Below are 22,517 nucleotides of genomic sequence, written 5' to 3'. Positions count from 1 at the left end.
GTTAAATTTTGCTGTCAAACGCTGACAGTGGGCATTTAAGTAGCGCTTCTGGCCGCCGGGCTGGAAATGAGCGCATCGCTTGAAGCATGCCAAACGTAAAAAAAAAAAGTGTTTAAAAATTAAAAAAAGACTAAAAACAACCTAAAAGTTCAAATCACCCCCCTTTCGCCCCCAATCAAAATAAAACAATTAAAAAAAAAATCAAACCTACACATATTTGGTATCGCCGCATTCAGAATCGCCTGATCTATCAATAAAAAAAGAATTAACCCGATTGCTAAACGGCGTAGCGAGAAAAAAAATTACTTTTTTTTTTCGTCGCCGTGACATTGCATTAAAATGCAATAACGGGCGATCAAAAAAAGTATTTGCACAAGAGTGGTATCATAAAAAACGTTAGCCCAGCATGCAAAAAATAAGTCTTCACCCGACCCCAGATCACAAAAAATGGAGACGCTACGGGACTCAGAAAATTGCGCTTTTTTCTTTTTTTTTAAGGAAACTTTGGAATTTTTTTTCACCATTTAGTTAAAAGAGGACATAGACATGTTTGGTGTCTATGAACTTGTAATGACCTGGAGAATCATAGTGGCAGGTCAGTTTTGGCATATAGTGAACCTAGCAAAAAAGCCAAACAAAAAACAAGTGTGGGATTGCACTTTTTTGCAATTTCACTGCACTTAGAATTTTTTTCCAGTTTTCGAGTACACGACAAGGTAAAACCAATGGTTTTGTTCAAAAGGACAACTCGTCCTGCAAAAAATAAGACCTCACATGGCTGACCTCTCTCAACGCTAGAACTGGAGATACTCACAGCGCGCACTGCACGTGATGTGAGTATTCCCATGTCTGCAGACATATGGAAGAACTGCAGATTTGTAACCCAAGGCCAGACAACCCCTTTATGGTTCAAAAGACTGTATCGAAAGAAAAAATGGGAAAGTAGGAGCACTGTTCTTTCAGTAATGGCAAAATCTGTTGTCAGTGAACACATATTTTACCCATCAATTGAGAATTTTGAGAATGAATGATCAGTCCTGGCAGAGAAAGAAGCATATTTCTCTGTTTAAGATATATATTAAATAGTTTCTTATTTTGATGTACACTATGATTAATTAAACAGAATTTTAAATATCAGTTACTACTTTAGCTTTTTTGATGGACTAATGGGCTTTATAGCTTCAAAATGAAACTACTCTCTTAATTTTTTCTTCATTGTTTACCCTTGTACTCTAATTTACATGATACATTCAATCACATTTATTACATAAGATAATTATGTCATTATTCTGAGTATGATACTGAACATGGTGTTATATGTCTCCTGATACAATAATTACTGCCCACAACATTCCAATTGTGTCTCTAAATCTGTGCATGGGTTTAGAGAAGATGTGTGCAAATACTTTGTGGTTGTGTTTAAGCAGAGAACCACAAGTATTTTCTGTGTGGCTTGGGAACCTTACACATATTCTGCAAGATATATTATGGCATGACACACTGGTATTATGGATGCTGCATCTATTTTATGAAGGATGCAGATAATGTGTGTTTAGACTGAGAGAACAGTGAAGCTTTGATTTTCTTTTTTGTTTTGTTTTATAGGAAGGAAAAATGTGGTATTTTCAGAATTTTCCATTTTAGTGCTTACAATTGCCCTTTTTATTTTTTTATGGCAAGATGGTTAACTGAAAAAACCTTTATAAAATGTCATTTTTGTTAAGTTCAATAAAAAAAAAGAATTTTATATATCCACCACAAAGGTGAAAAGTGCAACGTGCAAAAAAGGATATATGCAAATAGTTGTATAGGGATAAAGAGATCAGAATATAGGCTGGTATAATGTATGCAGACCTAGCCCTATGTACTTTTGTCAGAATGCAATGGTATAGTAGTTTCCAACTGCTATGTATTTTTAAGTATCGCCTAAGGTTAGTCAAATAGTTTGTTTGACAAACAAGTGGAAGGTGACTACTAGCCCTAAAACACAATGCCCCATCATTAGAAACGATATAGCTAATTGCCTAGGGTACCCAAAGTTTGCACTGACTAGACAGTCAATTTAGTAATAACTTTACGGTGTCTATAATAGCTGTGCTTTAAGTAGTAACCAGTCACCCTCACCTACAGGACATTGATTTTCTGCCATATGCCAACATCTTGATATCTCCTGATGATCCCAGCATGGGGAAACGTGTTGAGTTTGAACATGGCATCACCTTTTCTGTCTGGAGTACCACATCAAAACAGATAAGCATGGAGGTACCCAACGAGGGGCAGGGGGGCAGCTGGCCCCCCCAACAGCAGGGGCACGCACCTATCATGATGAGGCCACCGACCGCCACCTGTCTGAGTAGGTAACGGTAACTGTTGCCTCAGGCAGCGCCGGCGGTAAGCAGTGGGCAAGGCGCCAGGGTGGCATGATGCATCGGCAGAGCTTAGGGCACCCGCAGCCGCTAGTAGGAGCTTTAATCCCGGCCTCAGTGTCTGCCGGCTGCTCAGCACTGCAAATCAGCATGGTGGGGACTGGAGTCAGTGATGACATCATCACTGAGTGCCCCGAGTCCTGCAGTGCGGCGCCGGCACACAAGCTGGAGCTGCTAGAAGGAGAGAAGACAAAGTTAAAAAAAATTTAAATACTTGTTAAATCAGACAGTGATGTGATGGGAAATAATGTGGGGAGCTGTTGTATATGATGTGGGACTGGGAGCCCTATGGGGGACTGTATATGATATTAGAGTCCTGTGGGTGTGCTGTATATGAGATGGGAGTCTTATGGGGAGCCTGTATATGAGATGGGAGCCCTGTGGTGGGCTGTATATATGTTTGTCAGGGGGCGCCTCTTTGACGTTCGCCTCAAGCAGCAGTGTTGCTAGGTTCACCCCTGCCTATAAGCAAAAAAATATATATATTATTATTCTTCCTGCACGTTATACTTACCTCGAATCACTCCCCCGGTGACAACTGGTGTCTCCTGATCCCCTGCCAGGCCACAGCGAGCGCGGGCTCTAGGACCCGGAAGCACCATATGACTGATGACGTCGCCTGGTCACATGGTGCTGTTTAAGGTCCTGTGCCAGGTCCTACGGTGCCGGGATGAGGAGCGATCACCGTGGGAACCTGGCAAGGTGAGTTAAAAGCACAGAAAGCAAGCCCAAAATGAATTGTCATGGTCATTCTTTTTGCGGATGCATTTTGTAGTGCAAAACACATCTGCAAAATGACGAATCATGTGAGCGCATTTTAACAAAAGCCATTGATTTTGCTGGGATGCATTATGGAGCTGTATTTCACTGCATTTATGCAGCACTAAATAGCACTGCGTAAATGCAGAAATACGCAGCATGTGAGCACACCTGTTTCTTTGAAACAACTAATCATTCAAATTTATTCCAGTTCTAATTTATTAGTTTACCTTCTTATTTACATTTACAAGACATCGAGGCTGCCTAAATGGATATAAGAAACTGGTTCCAAAAAGGTAAGTTAAGTAATTTCTGCAGAAAATGAAATTGAGGAAGCAACCCAGCCTAGAGACATTTAACCATGAATCCCATGTTTTCCAATAGGTCTATATTAGTGATGAGCGAGTGTAATCGTTACTATTTGCTATTCGCACGAATAGTACGGTATTAAAGATACTCGTTAATCGGCGAGTAACGCTGGTGCTCGTGAGTGATATGTTGATCATTATCGATCTGACGCAAATTGACCGCTCCCTTCACTACATAAAGTGAGCTGGCACCTCAGTGAGGGCAGATTGAATGTTAGGCTCTCTCTTGGGGGACACTGCAAGGTGTTTTATATTGTAGAAATGTGAAAAAGTCCCCCCTCCCGCCCTGTCCCGGCAAGACTCAGTTTATGGCCGGATGTGTGTGGGCAGAGCCAATCACTCATTGACTTACATTGTATTCGCTATTCGGACGAATATGCGAGTATTAAAAAGTACTCGTTACGAGTATAGCGAGTGTGAATATTATGCCACTCGCTCATCACTGGTCTATAATATAAACATACATTGGCCAACTTTACTTAATTTTATACTAAAATCGTACCCATCGTAAAATAACGTAACATCTCAAATTTTGAAGGTTTTGAGTTAAGGGCTAGAAGACCTATATTTTATCTATACAGTAATCCCACAACATTCACAATGGTTACATTGCAGGAAAACCTCGCAAATTTCAAATTCGCGAATGCGGAGTCTATCTTTCTTTGTAAATAGGGGGGTTAAGGTCCATGGTAGTCGATAAAGGTGTAAATCTGCTATCCGCGCGATTTTTTTTAGTATGTATGAAAGATAAATCACCTACAAACTGTACTATGTTAATTTCTGTGATTTTCAGTCAGAAAACCCCTCAAATAGAAAAATTATCAAGACGACAGTAGTGTAGTGGAAGTGGAAGCAATGATGGTGATGAAAATGGAACTAAACTGACCGAACCGTCGGATTCTGAGTTGATTATGGAACAAGGGTCTAGTAATTCTTCACCTGTACACGTAGCTATCCCTGGGACTGGGACCTCTAAAACAATTGAATACGATAGCTACCATGAAAAAGACATTAGTCGTTATGTTGGTCACGCCCTTAAGTTACCACCAGAAAAAAAGAAGGCATTGCTTACAAATCCCTGGGTTCTACCATCAAATTACGATTTTGGTTCTCATGCCAGCCATTTGAAAAGAAAATTTAACCACTGCTGGTTAGATCAATATACTCCTTGATTGGAGTACTCAAATTGTTTCAAAGGTGCTCTTTGTATGCACTGTGTTCTGTTTCCTCCTGTTATTGATACAGTTAAAGGAGTTTTGGGGTCATTCATGGTAAGACCATACATGAGGTTTAAAGATATACATGAAGATTGTAGAAAGCACTCGGCAGTCACTACCACAAAACTTCAACAGCTGATGCAAAAGCTTTGCTTGAAAATGTTCCAGTTGACATCCAGTTGCCAAGTGGTCGCCAGAAGATGATTGAAAAAAACAAATATTGTCATCAATTATTTCTTGCATCATATTTTGTGGAACTCATGATTTGCCGCTTAGAGGAAAGGAAGGAGAAGACGGGGTTTTCTTTGACCTTTTAAATTTGAGAATTGACTGTGGTCATGAGAACCTAAAGAGTCACTTAGAGAGCTGTCGAAAAAATGCAGTCTATACTTCATTAAAATTCAAAATGAGATTATAAGATTATTTGGTGAAGTTGTCAAAGAAAGAATTATCGAACATTGTAAACAAGCAAAAGCTTACGCTGTAATGGCTGATGAAACAGCAGATATCACTGGAAAAGAACTGCTTTCTATCGGATTGTGGTTTTATGATGAGAGTCAAGAAAAAAATCAGAGAGGAATTTGTAGGCTATGTTGAGCTGATATCTCAAGACGCCCCTACAATCGCTAGCGCAATTGATAGTTTTTTGGTTGATCAGAATCTTTCAGCAGAGAATTATGTTGGATCCGGATTTGCGGTTGTTCAACGATGGCTGGAAAAGAAGGTGGTGTGCATGCCATTCTGAAGAAAAGGTACAGTAAATCTTTATTTTTCCGTTGCTCAAGCCACAAACTAAATCTTTTGGTCAATGATGCTAGCAAACTACCAGAAATAAGAAGCACAATTGCAATGGTTAAGGATACAATATCCTTCTTTTGTGAGTCGCCAGCCCGCAGGAATTTGGTTCCCAATCTATCAAGACTCTGTGAGACCACATGGTCTGAGAAATCCAAGAGCATAAGAAAATTTTCAGAAAGCTTCGATGAACTCGTCAATGCACTAGAACATATCTCAGTCGAAGGAAACTGTGCTACAAGAAAATCTGCTTATCAATTGCACTGTGCAGTTACTAAACCAATTTTCATTTTAGGTTTAGTTATGATTGCAAAATACTCTGCGATTTTGAAACCTGTTGTGAACGTTCCACAAAGTAAAAATATGGATTTAATTATGGTGTGGAAACATATTGCCCAAATCCTTGATGTCACCAAGAAGGATCAACAAGAAATTGAGCATGTTTCTGATGAATTACTTAAAAAAATCACATAATATCGCAGAGAAAGTCGAGGTTGAGTTATCATTACCATGAATTGCTCAATAGCAAATACATTGAAATAATCCACCATCTGAGACTGTGTTTGAATACTGGAGACGGTCCTTGATCATCCCTTATCTTGACTCCCTAACTTTATCTTTGAATGTTAGATTCTCACACGAAAATACACCTACTTTTGCCTTATCCTATCTTCATCCTTCATACATGCTAAAAATGGCTTTAAAAGATTTGGAAAAAAATGCAAAGTGTTTCATGGAGTTTTATGGGTTGGGTGAAATTTCTGCAGAATTAGATTTGTGGTATAATCTGTGGAAAAAGAAGGATTTAGCAGAATACAAATTAAAGTACATTGAAGTGGCTGCACTTTTGGAGGAGGCTAATATTTTTTTCCCTGCAACAAGGCACACACTCTTCATTTTAAGTGCTTTCCCGACCACCACAGCTACTGTTGAACGATCTTTCAGTACCCTTTGAAGGGTAAAAACCTGGCTCAGAAGTACAATGGGAGAGGACAGACTGACTGGGTTGTGTTTGATGAGCGTCCATCGGAAATTCTTCAAGGAAAATCAGGACTGGATTGAAACAAAAGTTTTGAACAAGTTTTCTTCAAACCCAAGAAAAATGATGTTAGTATGAGACATGTAATTAGAATAAAAAACCTTTTTCACTCTAATATTTTACAACCTGAACGACCATGGCTCCCCCCCCCCCCCCCCACACACACACAGTTTTGATCCTGGGTACTCCTATGCAGATAAGCAATGAATTTTGACCGAGTGTCCCTAATATCAGGATTGTTTTGTATGGTAGGCCAATTGATTTATGTGTACATGCCTGCTGTTAATGTGTCTAGTGCTCACACTAATATCTATTAGCAGATTGGTTATCTGTGTTTCTTGTCCTTTGTGTTTTAATGCCAAGGATTAGTCCTAACCAGTGTTTTATGCTTAAAAGTTGTGTTGTATTTACTTTGCACTCACGGCTTATATGGTGTGCATGAAAGTATGTCTGCTCTTATTCTCTGTCACTTTTATACATATACCATTATCCTACTTTATCTATGAGAATTTTTTTTACAACATCTGATACCCTCATCTGTGGCTTAGTACACTACCAGCAGCAGATCTAGGCCAACTGGCCCTCTGTTTCTCACTATACATCTGGCAAAAAGTTGTTTTAGGAGCATAGGGGCAGTCGACCCTTCTTAGGGTGCCAACCTCCGCAAATAGGTAGGTGTACAGCCGGGGTGGCATGCAGGGCCAGTACACCTCCTTCCTCACATCGGCTTTGTTTCACTGGTTAGTGGTTATTACTTAAAGCACTGCTCTTATAGACATTGTAAAGTTATTACTAAATTGATTATCTGTCTAGTCAGTGCAAACTTTCGGTACCCTAGGCAATTAGCTATATCGCTTTTAATGATGGGGCATTGTGTTTTAGGGCTAATAGTCGCCTTCCACTTGTTTGTCGAATAAACTATATAACTATAGGCGATACTTAAAAATACATAGCAGTGGTAAACTACTACACCACTGCATTCTGAGAGAAGTTCATAGGGCTAGGTCTGTATACATTATACCAGCCTATGTTCTGATCTCTTTTTTAGCCCTATACAACTATTTGTATATATATCCTTTTTTGCACGTTGCACTTTTCACTTTTGTGGTGGGTATATAAAATTATTTTTTATTGAACTTAATAAAAGTTACATTATATTTGTGTTTTTTTTCATTTAGCCGTTTATTCTTACCCTTCTATATATCCATTAATGTAAGATTGTCTTTAATTGCAAGAGCACAATTATTTCAGATATTTGTTACTTTATAACAGAAATGGACAAAGTACAACCTGCAGGATACATATGGCTCTTTTTCTGCTCCTATTCAGCCCGCGAACTGGGACAGCCAAAGGGAAGGGAAAACTGCCACTCCAATGTGGGGTCCATCCTACTGTGTGTGTGGGGCTGTAGGGTCCATTATACTGTATATGGAGAGCTATAGGAGCCTCATACTCTGTGTGGGGTGCTGTTAGAGCAACATACTGTATGTAGAGTGGGCTCTGTGTGGGAGCTGTGGTGGCATCATACTTTGTGTGGGGGCAGTGGAGTTCCATACTGTTATGGGCTGACTGGGGGCATCACACTGTGTGGAGATGACTGGGCATGATACTTTGTGGGAATGTGGTAATCAAACTTGATTTTGATTAGCTGTTAATGGCAAGAATACATGTTACAATAAACCCTGTTGTAACACGTTTTATCAGTACCAGTTTGTCAGTATACTTAATTCTGTTCAATATTATGTGCTAAAAATAAAAATAAGCAGAATTATGTTTTACCTTTTGCTTCGACCCTTACCCAAAATTCTACAAAAAAAAAGAAAAAGTATAGCTCACCCCGTTATGTCCAGGTTCCTTGGCTGGCCATCACGCACGGAGCCGTCCTCATCCCGGCGGTATGGAAATCCAAAGTGCAAGAAAAGTTGTCTCCAGCGACCACAGGAAATATGATTCTTAAAACTACATGATTTTCCTTGCACTGGGATTGCCCATATCTGCATATCTGTGCTTTTTAAAATGATGATCAAATAAACGTCAAGTTTTAAGAATCCTATTTCCTGTGGTCACTGGAGACAACTTTTCTTGCACATTGGGTTACCCAAAATTATGGTATCTCATGTGGCCCTTTAAAATATATATTGCCCACCCCTGCTTTATAAGGATCAGATTTTGCCAGTTCACTCCAGGGAATTACAGTGTTTAATTTTGAATGATCAGACAGCAAACTGCCCTCTTAAATATACCGATTGAGGACTCGAAGAGGCTATTTTCCAGTCTTGAATTGTTGATTTTACATGTACTTATCATGGGGAAGTCTGTAGCTGATGTACTTTTATAAAAACTATACTCCCTTCACCCAATTCAGCCAATGAATAGATTGTTCATATTTTCTTCTTTCTGGACTATGTGACTTTCTGTTTCTTAGTCTACCCACCATGTTTTTATTTCAAATACATTGTCTGTACAGAGAAAATGTGTATTCTTCTCTTTCGTTTGGAAAATAATCTTTACTTATTTCTTAATTCCAGTGAATATGATGACTATGGCTTCATGATAATCCCGGAGTATGAGGTTGAGCATTTGAAACTTCTAGCCAAAATCCAAGCTTTGGAAATTCGATCTAACAAACTGCTCACTCATGAGGTTGTGGACAAGCCCTTACGAATGAAATGGAACAGCATTGAGGGATTGTCCCACTCAGTAGAGCTAAAAACTCTGGTGAGATGTGGTATCCCAACTGAACATCGCAAACGTGTTTGGAAATGGCTAACTAGTCAACGCGTTTTTATCAGTGACAATCACTACAAAGACCTCCTGAGAAAGAGTGAGAATGCTCACCATCCAGCCACACAGCAGATCGAACTGGATATACATCGCACTTTGACCAATAATAAGCACTTTAACAGTCCTACCTCGGAGTTCATTCAGGAGCTAAGAAGGGTGCTGGTAGCATATTCATGGCAAAACCCCACCATTGGCTACTGTCAAGGACTGAACAGGTAAAAAAGTCAACAGTTGCATGCAAAACAAGGTTATTTCCAGAATTATAGAATTATGTTACCTTTCAGCCATCCTGCTTGAAATTAATTGGTCTATTGCATGTATTAGCATAGAATACATTAGGAGGAACTTGTTCCTTTCGAAGGAAATAAATTGTTCACTTTCATTATTCTTCTCCCATACATAGTGGGCATGGAAAGTATTCAGACCTCTTTAAATTTTTCACTCTTTGTTTCATTGCAGCTATTTGGGAAATTCAAAAAAGTTCATTTTTTTCTCATTAATGTACACTCTGCACACCATCTTGATGGAAAAAAACTGAAATCTAGAAATGTTGGCAAATTTATTAAAAAAGAAAAACTAAAATATCACATAGTCATAAGTATTCAGACCCTTTGCTCAGACACTCATATTTAAGTCACAGGCTGTCCATTTCCTTGTGATCCTCCTTGAGATGGTTCTACTCCTTCATTGGAGTCCAACTGATAGGACTTGATTTGGAAAGGCATACACCTGTCTATATAAGACCTCACAGCTCACAGTGCATGTCAGATCAAATGAGAATCATGAGGTCAAAGGAACTGGCCAAGAAGCTCAGAGACAGAATTGTGGTAAGGTACAGATTTGGCCAAGGTTACAAAAGAATTTCTGCAGTACTCAAGGTTCCTAAGAGCATAGTGGCCTCCATAATCCTTAAATGGAAGAAGTTTGGGACAACCAGAAGTCTTCCTAAACCTGGCTGTCCAGCCAAACTGAGCAATCGTGGCAGAAGAGCCTTGGTGAGAGAGGTGAAGAAGAATCCCAAGATCACTGTGGCTGAGCTCCACAGATGCAGTTGGGAGATGGGAGAAAGTTCCACAAAGTCAACTGTCACTGCAGCCCTCCACCAGTGGGGCCTTTATGACAGAATGGACCTTCTGAAGCCTCTTCTCAGTGCAAGACATATGAAAACCCACATAGAGTTTGCTAAAAAAACACATGAAGGACTCCCAGACTATGAGAAATAAGATTCTCTGGTCTGATGAGGCGAAGATAGACCTTTTTGGTGATAATTCTAAGCGGTATGTGTAAAGAAAACCAGGCACTGCTCATCACCTTCCTAATATAATCCCAACAGTGAAACCTGGTGGTGGCAGCATCATGCTATGGGGGTGTTTTTCAGCTGCAGGGACAGGACGATTGGTTGCCATTGAAAGAAACATGAATGCAGCCAAGTACAGATATATCCTGGATGAAAACCTCTTCCAGAGTGCTCTGGTCCTCAGACTTGGCCGAAGGTTCACTTTCCAACAAGACAATGACCCTAAGCACACAGCTAAAATAACAAAGGAGTGGCTTCGGAACAACTCTGTGACCATTCTTGACTGGCCCAGCCAGAGCCCTGACCTAAACCCAATTGAGCATCTCTATGAGAGACCTAAAAATGGCTGTCCACCAATGTTCACCATCCAACCTAATGAAACTGGAGAGGATCTGCCATGAAGAATGGCAGAGGATCCCCAAATCCAGGTGTGAAAAACTTGTTGCATCATTCTCAAGAAGACTCATGACTATGCTAGCTCAAAAGGGTGCCTCTACTCAATACTGAGCGAAGGGTCTGAATACTTATGACCATGTGATATTTCAGTTTTTCTTTTTTAATAAATTTGCAAAATGTCTACATTTGTTTGTTTTTTTTCAGTCAAGATGGGGTGCAGTGTGTACATTAACCCCTTAACGTCCATTGATGGACATAGTCCGTCATGGCAGGATGTCAGTTCCACACCATGAAGGACTATGCCCGACATCATCGCGGTGCCCGATCATTGCCATGATGACCCGGGTTCGTCATTATGACACCCGGGTCATCAAGATATGGAAAACCTGAGACCATGCTCACAGTATGGTGTCAGAAGCGTTCACCATAGGTATAATGCACTGCAATGCTAGTGCATTGCAATGCATTATACCTGCAATCAAAGTAAAAAAGTGAAAGTCCCATAAAGGGACTAGGTAAAAAAGGAAAAAAAATAAAAAAAAATATTAAAAATTATTAAAAATAATTTATAAAAATCCACTAATACAAAAAACAAAAAAGTACAACTATAAAAGTGTCACACTAGTTAACCCCTTCAGTGAACGCCGTAAAAAAACCCACAAAAAAGTAGCAAATTATACTTGTTACAAGCGGTATCATCATACCGCTTGGAAAAAGTGAACTGAAATGCGATAAAAAAAGAATGGTAATAAAAATAGTATCACTGTCCCGCAAAAAAACAAGCCGCCATACAGCTCCATCAGCGGAAAAATAAAAAGGTTATAGCTCTCAGAATAAAGCAATGCTAAAATAATTATTTTTTCTATAAAGGTTTTTATTGTGTAAAAATGCCAAAACATAAAAAAACTATATAAATGAGGTATCACTGTTATCGAAGTGACCCGAAGCTTCCTTGCCAATTTTACCACATGCGGAACGGAGAAAAAAAAAAAAAACAGTTCCTGAATTGCTAGTTTTTGTTCATTCTGCCTCCACAATAATCAGAATAGAAAGCGATCAAAAAAGTCATGTGCCCGAAAATAGTACCAATAAAAACATCAGCTCGTCCCGCAAAAAATAAGCCCTCACATAACTGTCGGCCGAAATATGGGAAAATTATAGCTCTCAAAATGCGGCGATGCAAAAACTTCTTACAAAAAAAGCATCTTTTAGTGTGCTGCCAAACACAAAAACTCGCTATAAAACCCCCCTATAAATAGCAAATCAAACCCCCTTTTATCACCCCCTTAGTTAGGGAAAAATAATAAAATTAAAAAAGTATTTATTTCCATTTTCCCTTTAGGGTGAGGGTTATGGTCAGGGTTGGGGCTAAAGTTAGGGTTTGGATTAGGTTTAGGGTTGGAATTAGGGTTGGGGTTAGGGTTGGGATTAGGGTTAGGGGTGTGTTAGGGTTAGGTTTGTGGTTAGGGTTATGTTAGGGTTGGGATTAGGGTTAGGGGTGTGTCGAGGTTAGGGTTGGAGTTAGAATTGGGGGGTTTCCACTGTTTAGGCACATAAGGGGCTCTCCAAAAGTGACATGGCATCCAATCTCAATTCCAGCCAATTTTGCATTGAAAAAGTCAAACATCGCTCCTTCCCTTCCAAGCTCTGCCATGTGCCCAAACAGTGGTTCCCTCCAACATATGGGGTATCGGCATACTCAGGACAAATTGTACAACAACTTCTGGGGTCCCATTTTTCCTGTTACCCTTGAGAAAATAAAGAATTGGGGGCCAAAAGATCATTTTTGTGGAAAAAAATATGATTTTTTTTATTTTAACGGCTCTACATTTTAACTTCTGAGAATCACTTGGGGGTTCAAAGTGCTCACCACACAGCCAGATAAGTTCCTTGGACATCTAGTTTCCAAAATGGGCTCACTTTTGGGGGTTTTCCGCTGTTTAAGTACATCAGGGGCTCTCCAAACGCGACATGGCGCTCTCGATTCCATCCAATTTTACGTTCAAAACCTCAAACGACACTCCTTCTCTTCCGAGCCCAGCCATGCGCCTAAAAAGTGGTCTTCCTCCATACATAGGGTATCGGTGTCCTCGAGAGAAATTGCACAACAAATATTATGGTTCATTTTCTCCTTATACCCTTGACAAAATAAAAAAAATTGTGTCCGAAGTAAAATTTTTGTGAAAAAAGTTAAATGTTCATTTTTTCCTTCCACGTTGCTTCAATTCTTGTGAAGCACCTGAAGGGTGAATAAACTTTTTGAATGTGGTTTTGAGCACCTTGAGGGGTGCTGTTTTTATAATGATCTCACTTTTGCGTATTTTTTGTCATATTGACTCCTCAAAGTGACTTCAAATGTGAGGTGGTCCCTAAAAAAAATGGTTTTGCAAATGTTACTGAAAAAAGAGACATTGCTGGTCAAATTTTAACCCTTATAACTTCCTAACAAAAAAATATTTTTTTTTACAAAATTGTGCTGATGTAAAGTGGGAAATGTTATTTAGTAAGTATTTTGTGTGACATATCTCTCTGATTTTACAGCATAAAAATTAAAAGCTTGAAAATTGCAAAATATTAGAAATTTTCGCCATATTTCCGTTTTTTCATAAATAAACGCAAGTTATATGGAAGAAATTTTACCGCTAACATGAAGTACAATATTTCACGAAAAAACGATATCAGAATCAATGGGATCCATTGAAGCATTTCAGAATTGTAACAGCATAAAGTGACTGTTCAGATTTCAAAATTAAGGCCTGGTCAATAACCTACAAAGTGGCTTTGTCCTTAAGGGGTTAATGAGAAAAGAATGATTTTTTTTTTTTTAAATTTACCAAATGGCTGCAATGAAACAAAGAGTGAAAAATTTAAAGGGGTCTGAATACTTTCCATACCCACTGTATTTAAGAGTAAGACATGTCAAAAGCTGATGTTGATTGGTTCCAGATGGAATTTAAGAGAATAACATGTCCATTGAGCTTTTCTGTACATCAAAATTCCATAGACTGCAATGAGAGAAGGTCCAAAAGTTCACAAAAGGATAAAATAGAACTCTTCAACTGCTTTCAAACATTAAATATTATAGATACCTTTGCACTGAATAACCCCTTTATTAACCCCTTTCTGACATCTGACATACTATCCCATCCACGGTACCCGGGCCCGTATGACCGGGGACGGGATAGTACATCAGCGCGATCAGCGGCGCTCATGCGGGGAGCGCCGCTGATCGTGGCCGGTTATCAGCTGATTATCACAGCTGACACCTGGCACAATGTGCCACGGGCGGTCACGGACCACCCCCGGCACATTAACCCCTGGCACACTGCGATCAAACTTCATCGCAGTGTACCAGGGGTACAGGGAAGAATCGCGAAGGGAGGGGGCTCCCAGCGTGCTTCCCTGAGACCCTCGGAGCAGCGCGATGTGCTCGCGCTGCTCCGAGGTTCTCCTCCCTGCAGGTCCCCGAATCCAATGTGGCGCGGAGGCCTTCAGGGTCCTGCAGGGAGGCGGCTTCCTCAGCACCTGCTGCACCTGCGCCTGCGCACTGCAAAGTGTCAGATCAGCGGTATGACACTTTATTATATGGTACCACGCTGGGACAATATAATAAAGTAAAAAAATGTGTGAAAATTATTTTTAAAAAATCCCTAAATAAAAAAAATATATATATATTCCCTTATAATTTTTTTTTTTTTGTAAATAAAAAAAGTACACATACCATATATACTCGTGTATAAGCCGACCCGCGTATAAGCCGACTCCCCTAATTTTGCCATAAAAAACTGGGAAAACTTATTGACTCGTGTATAAGCCGAGGGTGGTGCTGCACAAGGGTTAATGGTGGTCCAAAAAGATGCTCCATAGATAAATACCCCCATAAAATGCTCCAAAAGGGTTAATGGTGGCCCAACAAGATGCTCCAAGGATAAATGCCCCCTTATATTGCTGCACAAGGGTTAATGGTGTCCCAAGTAGATGCTCCATACATAAAATACCCCCCATATGCTGCACAAGGGTTAATGGTGGCCCAAGTAGAAGCTCCATGCATAAATACCCCCCATATGATGCACAAGGGTTAATGGTGGCCCAAGTAGAAGCTCCATACATGAATACCCCCCATATGATGCACAAGGGTTAATGGTGGCCCAAGAAGAAGCTCCATACATAAATACCCCCATATGATGCACAGGGGTTAATGGTGGCCCAAGTAGAAGCTCCATACATAAGTACCCCCCATATGCTGCACAATGGTTAATGGTGGCCCAAGTAGATTCTCCATACATAAAATACCCCCCATATGATGCACAGGGGTTAATGGTGGCCCAAGTAGATGCTCCATACATAAAATACCCCCCATATGCTGCTGCCACTGCTGCTATTAAAAGAAAAAAAGACATACTCACCTCTCCGTCGCTGGGGGCCAGGCGCCGGTGTAGCCGCTGGTTCAGGCCCCCGGCACTGGCTATATTTACCGTTCCCGGTTCCATCGCTGTCTCCCGGGTCCTGTGCAGTGACGTTAGCAGAGGGCGCACACTGACTACGTCACCGCGCTCTCCGCTAAGTCACAGCCAGAGGACCCGGAAACAGCGATGGAACGGGGAGCGGTAAGTATTGCTTTGCTCCCCCGTCATACTCACCAGCCCCCTCCTGGCACCCGGTCTCTAGTCTTTAGCCCCTGCTGCCTTCAGCATGATGTCGGCATCCCAGGCTGCTCCTGCATTCAGTGGTCACCTGGTACCGCTCATTAAATATGCGCATATTTGTGACCACTGAATGCAGGAACAGCTGGGACACTGAGATCATGGGGGAAGCAGGGGGGCTGCAGAGACCCCCGTATATGACTCGTGTATAAGCCGAGAGGGGGACTTTCAGCCCCAAAAAATGGGCTGAAAATCTCGGCTTATCCACGAGTATATACGGTATTTAGTATCGCCGCGTCCGTAACATCCCGCCCTATAAAACTGTCCCACTAGTTAGCCCCATTATTGAACCCCTTAAAAAAATAAAAATAAAAAACAGAACCAAAAACAAATGCTTTATCATCATATCACCGAACAAAAAGTGCAATAACGTGCGATCAAAAAGACGTATATAATCTTTATTTTTTAATCTTTATTTTTATATAGCGCTAACATATTCCGCAGCGCTTTACAGTTTGCACACACATTATCATCACTGTCCCCGATGGGGCTCACAATCTAAATATATAAATAACCATGGTACCGCTAAAAACATCATCTTGTCCCGCATCAGCGAAAAAATAAAAAAAATTATAGCTCGCAGAATAAAGCGATGGAAAATTAATTATTTTTTATATAAAATTGTTTTTATTGTATAAAAGCACCAAAACATAAAAAATTATATAAATGAGGTATCGCTGTAATCATACTGACCCGAAGAATAAAACTGCTTTATCAATTTTACCACACGCGGAACGGTGTAAACGCCCCCCTCCCCCAAAGAAATTCATGAAATGCTGGTTTTTATTCATTCTGCGGCCCAAAATTCGGAATAAAAAGCGATCAGAAAATGTCACGTGCCCGAAAATGGTACCAATAAAAACGTCAACTCGTCCCACAAAAAATAAGACCCCACATGACTCTGTGGGTCAAAATACGGAAAAATTATAGCTCTCAAAATGTGGTGATGCAAAAACTATGTTTACAATAAAAGCATCTTTTAGGGTGTAACAGCTGCTAAACATATAAACCCGCAATAAATAGTAAATCAAACCCCCCTTTATCACCCGCTTAGTTAGGGAAAGATAAGAAAATTAAAAAAATGTATTTATTTCCATTTTCCCGTTAGGGTTAGGGCTCGTGTTAGGCTTAGGGCTGAGATTAGGGCTAGGGGTGTGTTGGGGTTAGGGTTGGAGTTAGAATTGGAGGGTTTCCACTGTTTAGGCACATCAAGGGCTCTCCAAATGCAACATTGCGCCTGATCTCAATTCCAGCCAATTCTGCGTTGAAAAAGTCAAACGATGCTCCTTCCCTTCCAAGCTCTGCCATGCGCTCAAATAGTGGTTACCACCACATATGGTGTATCAGCCTACTCAGGACAAATTGCACAACAACTTTTGGGGTCCAATTTATCCTGTTACCCTTGGGAAAATAAAAAAATTGGGGGCAAAAATATCATTTTTGTGGAAAAAATATGATTTTTTTTATTTTTGTGGCTCTATGTTATAAACTTCTGTAAAGCACTTGGAGGTTCAAAGTGCTCACCATACATCTAGATAAGTTCCTTTGGGGGTCTAGTTTCCAAAATGGGTTCACTTGTGGGGGGTTTCCACAGTTTAGGCACATCTGGGGCTCTCCAAATGTGATATAACACCCGCAGACCATTCCATCAAAGTCTGCATTCCAAAACGTCACTACTTCCCTTCCGAGCCCCGACGTGTTCCCATACAGTAGTTTTTTCCCACATATAGGGTATCTGCGTACTCAGGACAAATTGGACAACAACTTTTGGGGTCCAATTTCTCCTGTTACCCTTGGGAAAATAAATAAATTGGGAACTAAAAGATCATATTTGTGGAAAAAATATGATTATTTAATTTTCACGCCTGGGTGTTATAAACTTCTTTGAAGCACTTGGGGGTTCAAAGTGCTCACCACACATCTAGATAAGTTCCTTGGCGGGTCTAGTTTCAAAAATGGGGTCACTTGTGGGGGGTTTCCTCAGTTTAAGCACATCAGGGGCTCTGCAAACGTGACATAACACCCGCAGACCATTCCATCAAAGTCCATCCATGTCCATGATCGCTTATCACTTAGATAGGTGATAAACTTTAATTGTGAGATAACCCCTTTTAAATGGGAAAGGGAACTACTGGATTATATAGACATAGTATGAAAGATGAGCATTGTGTATACAGGGATTATGACGACAGAGATAAGGCCATCTTATCTCTGTCACAGTCAGGCCACCTATTAATTGTGACAGAACACACATTTTACATTCCCTTAAGGCCCCGTCTCACATAACGAGATCGTCAGCGAGATCGCTGAAACATCACAGGTTTTGTAGTAGAAGAGCAAGAAAAAAGATCATGCCCATATATAAAGGAGCACCTCAAAGATGCTCTTTTTCCCTGAGGAAGCCACAATTGTGGCGATACGCGTGGGAACCTATCCCACACCATCTTTCTCCCTACTGCCAGGGCCCTGGCTCAGACTCTAGGATCCACACTCACTCTGGTGTGTGAGCATACTTCAGCCCAGGAATGGGTTTGTTATCTTCCCTAAAATTGTGTGCTACTAGTTTCTCTTCTTAGGCTATGTTGAGGGACCTGTATTTAACAGGCTTATTACTTTCTTCTCACATGCCTTTTTGTGTTTCTCTGGGCCCATATGGTACTATTGTTATGCACGTCATAGCCATTTAAGGTTTTTTGTCACCTTTTATAAAATCTGTGCGCTATTGGTATTTTTACCTTTTGCCATTGCTGAGAGATCTGCATTCAACAGGTTAAATTACTCTCTTCTCATACGCCTTTTTTCTCTGTGGATCTCTGAGTCCACATGGTATTTCTCATATGCACTTTATAGCCACTGAAGTATTATCTGATGCTGCTACATATGTATTATATTTATGATGTGTGATGGCTTTATGTACTTATCTGGTTCTTTGGGAGATTAGTAGGTGTGGTAAGTCATTGCTTCTATAATAAGGCATGACTCATTGTAGGTCCTTTTTGTATTTTAAATGTTTTTAATATGCTTTGTGTGCTTTTTTGCTTTTTGTAATATTGTCTAATAAAGTGTCTTTATTCTTTATATATACAATTGAGGTGCTCCTTTATATATGAGAACAAAACCGTAGGCACAACCCTGGTAACCGGAGGTGGTGCACAAGTAGGATCCCAATCTGTGAACTTCAATTTATATAGACTTGGCACACACCAAAAAGATTCTGATGCAGAAAGGTGGTTTTAATGAATTGCAGTACATACATACAGACGTTTCGGTCTAGGACCTTCATCAATGTACAATAAGTTGTACTGTGAGCTCTTAGTGACTGGGCTTTAAGGGAGACACCAATACTGCAAGGAGGCACCTGCAGCCGTCCCACGTGGTTCTATATAACAAGTGGACGCAGTATCTGCCTTGGACATTGATGAAGGTCCTAGACCGAAACGTCTGTATGTATGTACTGCAATTCATTAAAACCACCTTTCTGCATCAGAATCTTTTTGGTGTGTGCCAACTCCTTTATATATGGGCATGATCTTTTTTCTTGCTCTTCTATGTCATGTTTTTTCCAGGCCCTTAGTGAGCCCTCTTGTTTTGAAATTTATGTGCCCTCCACTTCTCCAATACTTGTCACAGGTTTTGTGACGCAACAGCGACCTCGCCAGCGATCTCTCTACGTGTGACACATAGCGGCGACTGGCCCCCCCGCTGGATATCGCTGATCGTGCTCAAATGTCCTAGGCCATTTTCTGATCATTGGCGTCCCGCTGGCCAGCATGCATCGCTGTGTTTGACACTGAGCGACCTCGTTGGTGACGCAGAACTCAGGGACGCAGGCGTGAGTCGTCAGAATAGCTGCTGTGTGTCAAGGTACCAACGACCGCCGAGGTCGTCATACGGATCTCTGAATTGTTGCTGCGTCGTTGAGTAGATCTGCCTGTTTGACAGCTTATTAGCGACCATGTAGCGATGCATCAGCGATCCTTATCAGGTCGTATCGTTGTCGGAATCGCTGGAGCGTCGCTATGTGTAACTGTACCCTTACACTCCCTATCTTTAGATATTAAACTTCCTTTGCTTAGAAAACTTGTAGTTGTTGTCTTTTAAGGTTACAGTATCAGGGTAGTTTTCTTTTTTGTACCGGTTTCAGATTTTTGCTCTTGGAACTAAACTAATAAACATGATAATAGCTAGTAATAGCTAATTAAAATAATAAAGGTAATAATGATATACAGCTATCCCTGAATTGAACTGATTATGGATGAACACTTTTGCAACCATTTTTTTTTTTTGGCTGCAATAAATTTAACCAGTTTGTGACCAGGATCCACCCCGCTCCTGACCAGACACATTTTCGAGTTTCATTGTATAGCTTTACAAAATTTTCCCATTTGGATATTCAAATAATTTTTATCTTTCTTTTATCTCTTATATCTTAACTTCTATGTAAATAATGCATATATTATTTTTCTCGTTATCTATTTTATCTATATCTGTTATTTCTTTTATCTATTTCTATCTAATATAATTTCTCTTTACCTCTATGTAAATAATACATATATATATTATTTTTCACATTTTGTTTACTGCCTTTTTTTACATCCACAGTAGACCATTGAAGACATTGTAAATTGCGCGACCCTTTCCGTAGAAAAAATTTCTTTTGGACACGTTTGTTTTGATGGGGGCATATCTATTAAAATTGACAGTAACTTTTTTCAAGTTTTGATTTATTTTTCTTGCTTTTTTCCATTTATTTTGCACACTGTGCCGCATGAGGTCTTGAAAGACCCTAGGGGACATTTGAATATATTAATACATTATTTTTCTTGCAGATTTTCCCTGTAACTGGGGTTGATATATTAGCTTCAGTTACAGAACAAATTCAGCCTTCTTGCTGTATAGCAGATCTGACTAGGTCCCATCCTACAACCAGCGATCACATGACCATTTATTTGGTCAGTGCCTCCTAATCTGTATACAGAAGTGCTGGTTCAGTGTTGTGTACTAAGAGGCAGAAGGTAATCATGGAAATAAACCTTTCTTTTATTCTCTCTGGGAATTCTGTCTTTATCTAACAGCTTTCACCCCACCCACCAGCATCACAATCTCTGCCCGCCTCTTACTCTGTACTGACATTTTAGAATGTCTGTGCAGAGTAAAGTGTGGACTGCCCAGATGTTTATACTCTATGGGCAGTCCAGAAGTAGTTAAAGTAAAAGTGAAACGACTTTGCAAACAGTTTACGGTAATTCAAAATACTACTGTTCAATGTATGCAGCATTTCTGCAGAACTATGAGTCTCTATAGTTAGACTGTAAACAAAACCCTACATTTTGCAGTGCAACTGTATTCTCAGGAAAAAAATGTTTGCAGGTTGCTCCTTAAAATGTTCATTCATTCTTCATTACACTAGAACTGTAAAAATTAATTTAATAACCACTATCCTTGTTAACCAACCACTAACTAACCACTATAGTTTCTATTTTCATGTAGGTTAGCCGCCTTGGCACTATTAGTCCTGGAAGATGAGGAGAGTGCATTTTATTGTTTAGTTGATATTGTCGAGAATATAATGCCAGCGGAATACTACAGCAATAATCTAGCAGGATCACAGGTAAGTATTTAAGAATATGATATTTTAGCTTTTGAGATTATTTGACATATTAAAATGTGAAATATCCATTTAAAATGGCATCTGTCAGCACAAAATGACTGTTCAAACCAAGAATAGCCATTTGGTGTACCCTTGGTTGGCATTGTCAATCAGGTCATTGCACTTTCCCACCTATTTTTTTTTATCTATCTTCACCCTCCTCTGGCTCCTGTAAAGACAAAAATGTAGGAACATTGGGTGGAGATGGGCACAAAAACGAGTAGATGGTCAAAATTGTGCTACGGGCACCACTTCGAGGTCCGTGCAGTCTTTGTGCCACTCCCCGCATTATTGCCAAATCACTGAATTAGAGATATAATAGGCACGAGATGTTGTTCTCGAAAACTATTCTTTTCTTCCTGTGTACGCCATTGAGGGGATGGCATAATGTTTTTAAAGTTTAGTATGTTATTCATTCATAATTTGCTGCAAAGAATTATCTGCTAATGTGTTATAAAATAACTTTTTTTTTATTTTTCTAGGTAGATCAAAGAGTATTCAGAGATTTCTTGTCCGAAAAACTGCCCCGTTTGACTGCACACTTTGTACAATACAAAATTGATCTGTCACTTATCACTTTCAACTGGTTCCTTGTGGTTTTTGTTGACAGCCTAGTTAGTGATATTCTACTAAGAGTATGGGATGCGTTTTTGTATGAAGGTACAAAGGTAGGTACTGTATATATTTCATTTGTGAAATTTCCACATAAGCAAAACAATGGCATTACACACGTGAGCTTGCACTCCTTTATCTTTTTGAATGGTTATACACTTTTGCCAGCTGAGGAAGCTGACTAAATATGTATTTAAATCAAGCATCCATAACATTAAAACCAATGATACATGCAGCTAAACGCTCCAATCAAAGTGCCTGCGGCAGTGCCGGGTATTGACGTGCGAGACTCGTCCGAGTTTCTCGCATGTGAGTATGAGCCCTAAAAAAGAAGAACGTAAGATTCTGAGCAACTTTGTAAAGGGTAAAATTGTAATCACAAGATGAATAGGTCAGAGCATCTCCAAAACATGCCTTATGGTATACAGTGCTTAGTATTAACCAGAAGTGATCCATGGAAAGAAAACCGCA

At 40.0% G+C, this 22,517-nt stretch overlaps 1 protein-coding gene across 2 annotated transcripts in view; it reads left to right on the top strand.

The window, feature by feature from the left end:
• Positions 1–22,517, top strand: part of TBC1D2 (TBC1 domain family member 2) — a 136,110-nt gene that overhangs the window by 97,909 nt on the left and 15,684 nt on the right. For both annotated transcript variants that reach the window (XM_073543899.1, XM_073543890.1), the window contains exons 10-12: positions 9,133–9,603; positions 21,275–21,395; positions 21,917–22,102. In XM_073543899.1, the coding sequence (XP_073400000.1) occupies positions 9,133–9,603; positions 21,275–21,395; positions 21,917–22,102 (778 nt within the window). The remainder of the gene's footprint in view (positions 1–9,132; positions 9,604–21,274; positions 21,396–21,916; positions 22,103–22,517) is intronic.

The sequence above is a fragment of the Dendrobates tinctorius genome, unplaced genomic scaffold (assembly GCF_039654945.1).
Source record: "Dendrobates tinctorius isolate UK_male_01 unplaced genomic scaffold, ASM3965494v1 ptg000011l, whole genome shotgun sequence".
Classification (NCBI taxonomy): Eukaryota; Metazoa; Chordata; class Amphibia; order Anura; family Dendrobatidae; genus Dendrobates; species Dendrobates tinctorius.
This window is presented reverse-complemented; position numbering and strand designations above follow the sequence as displayed.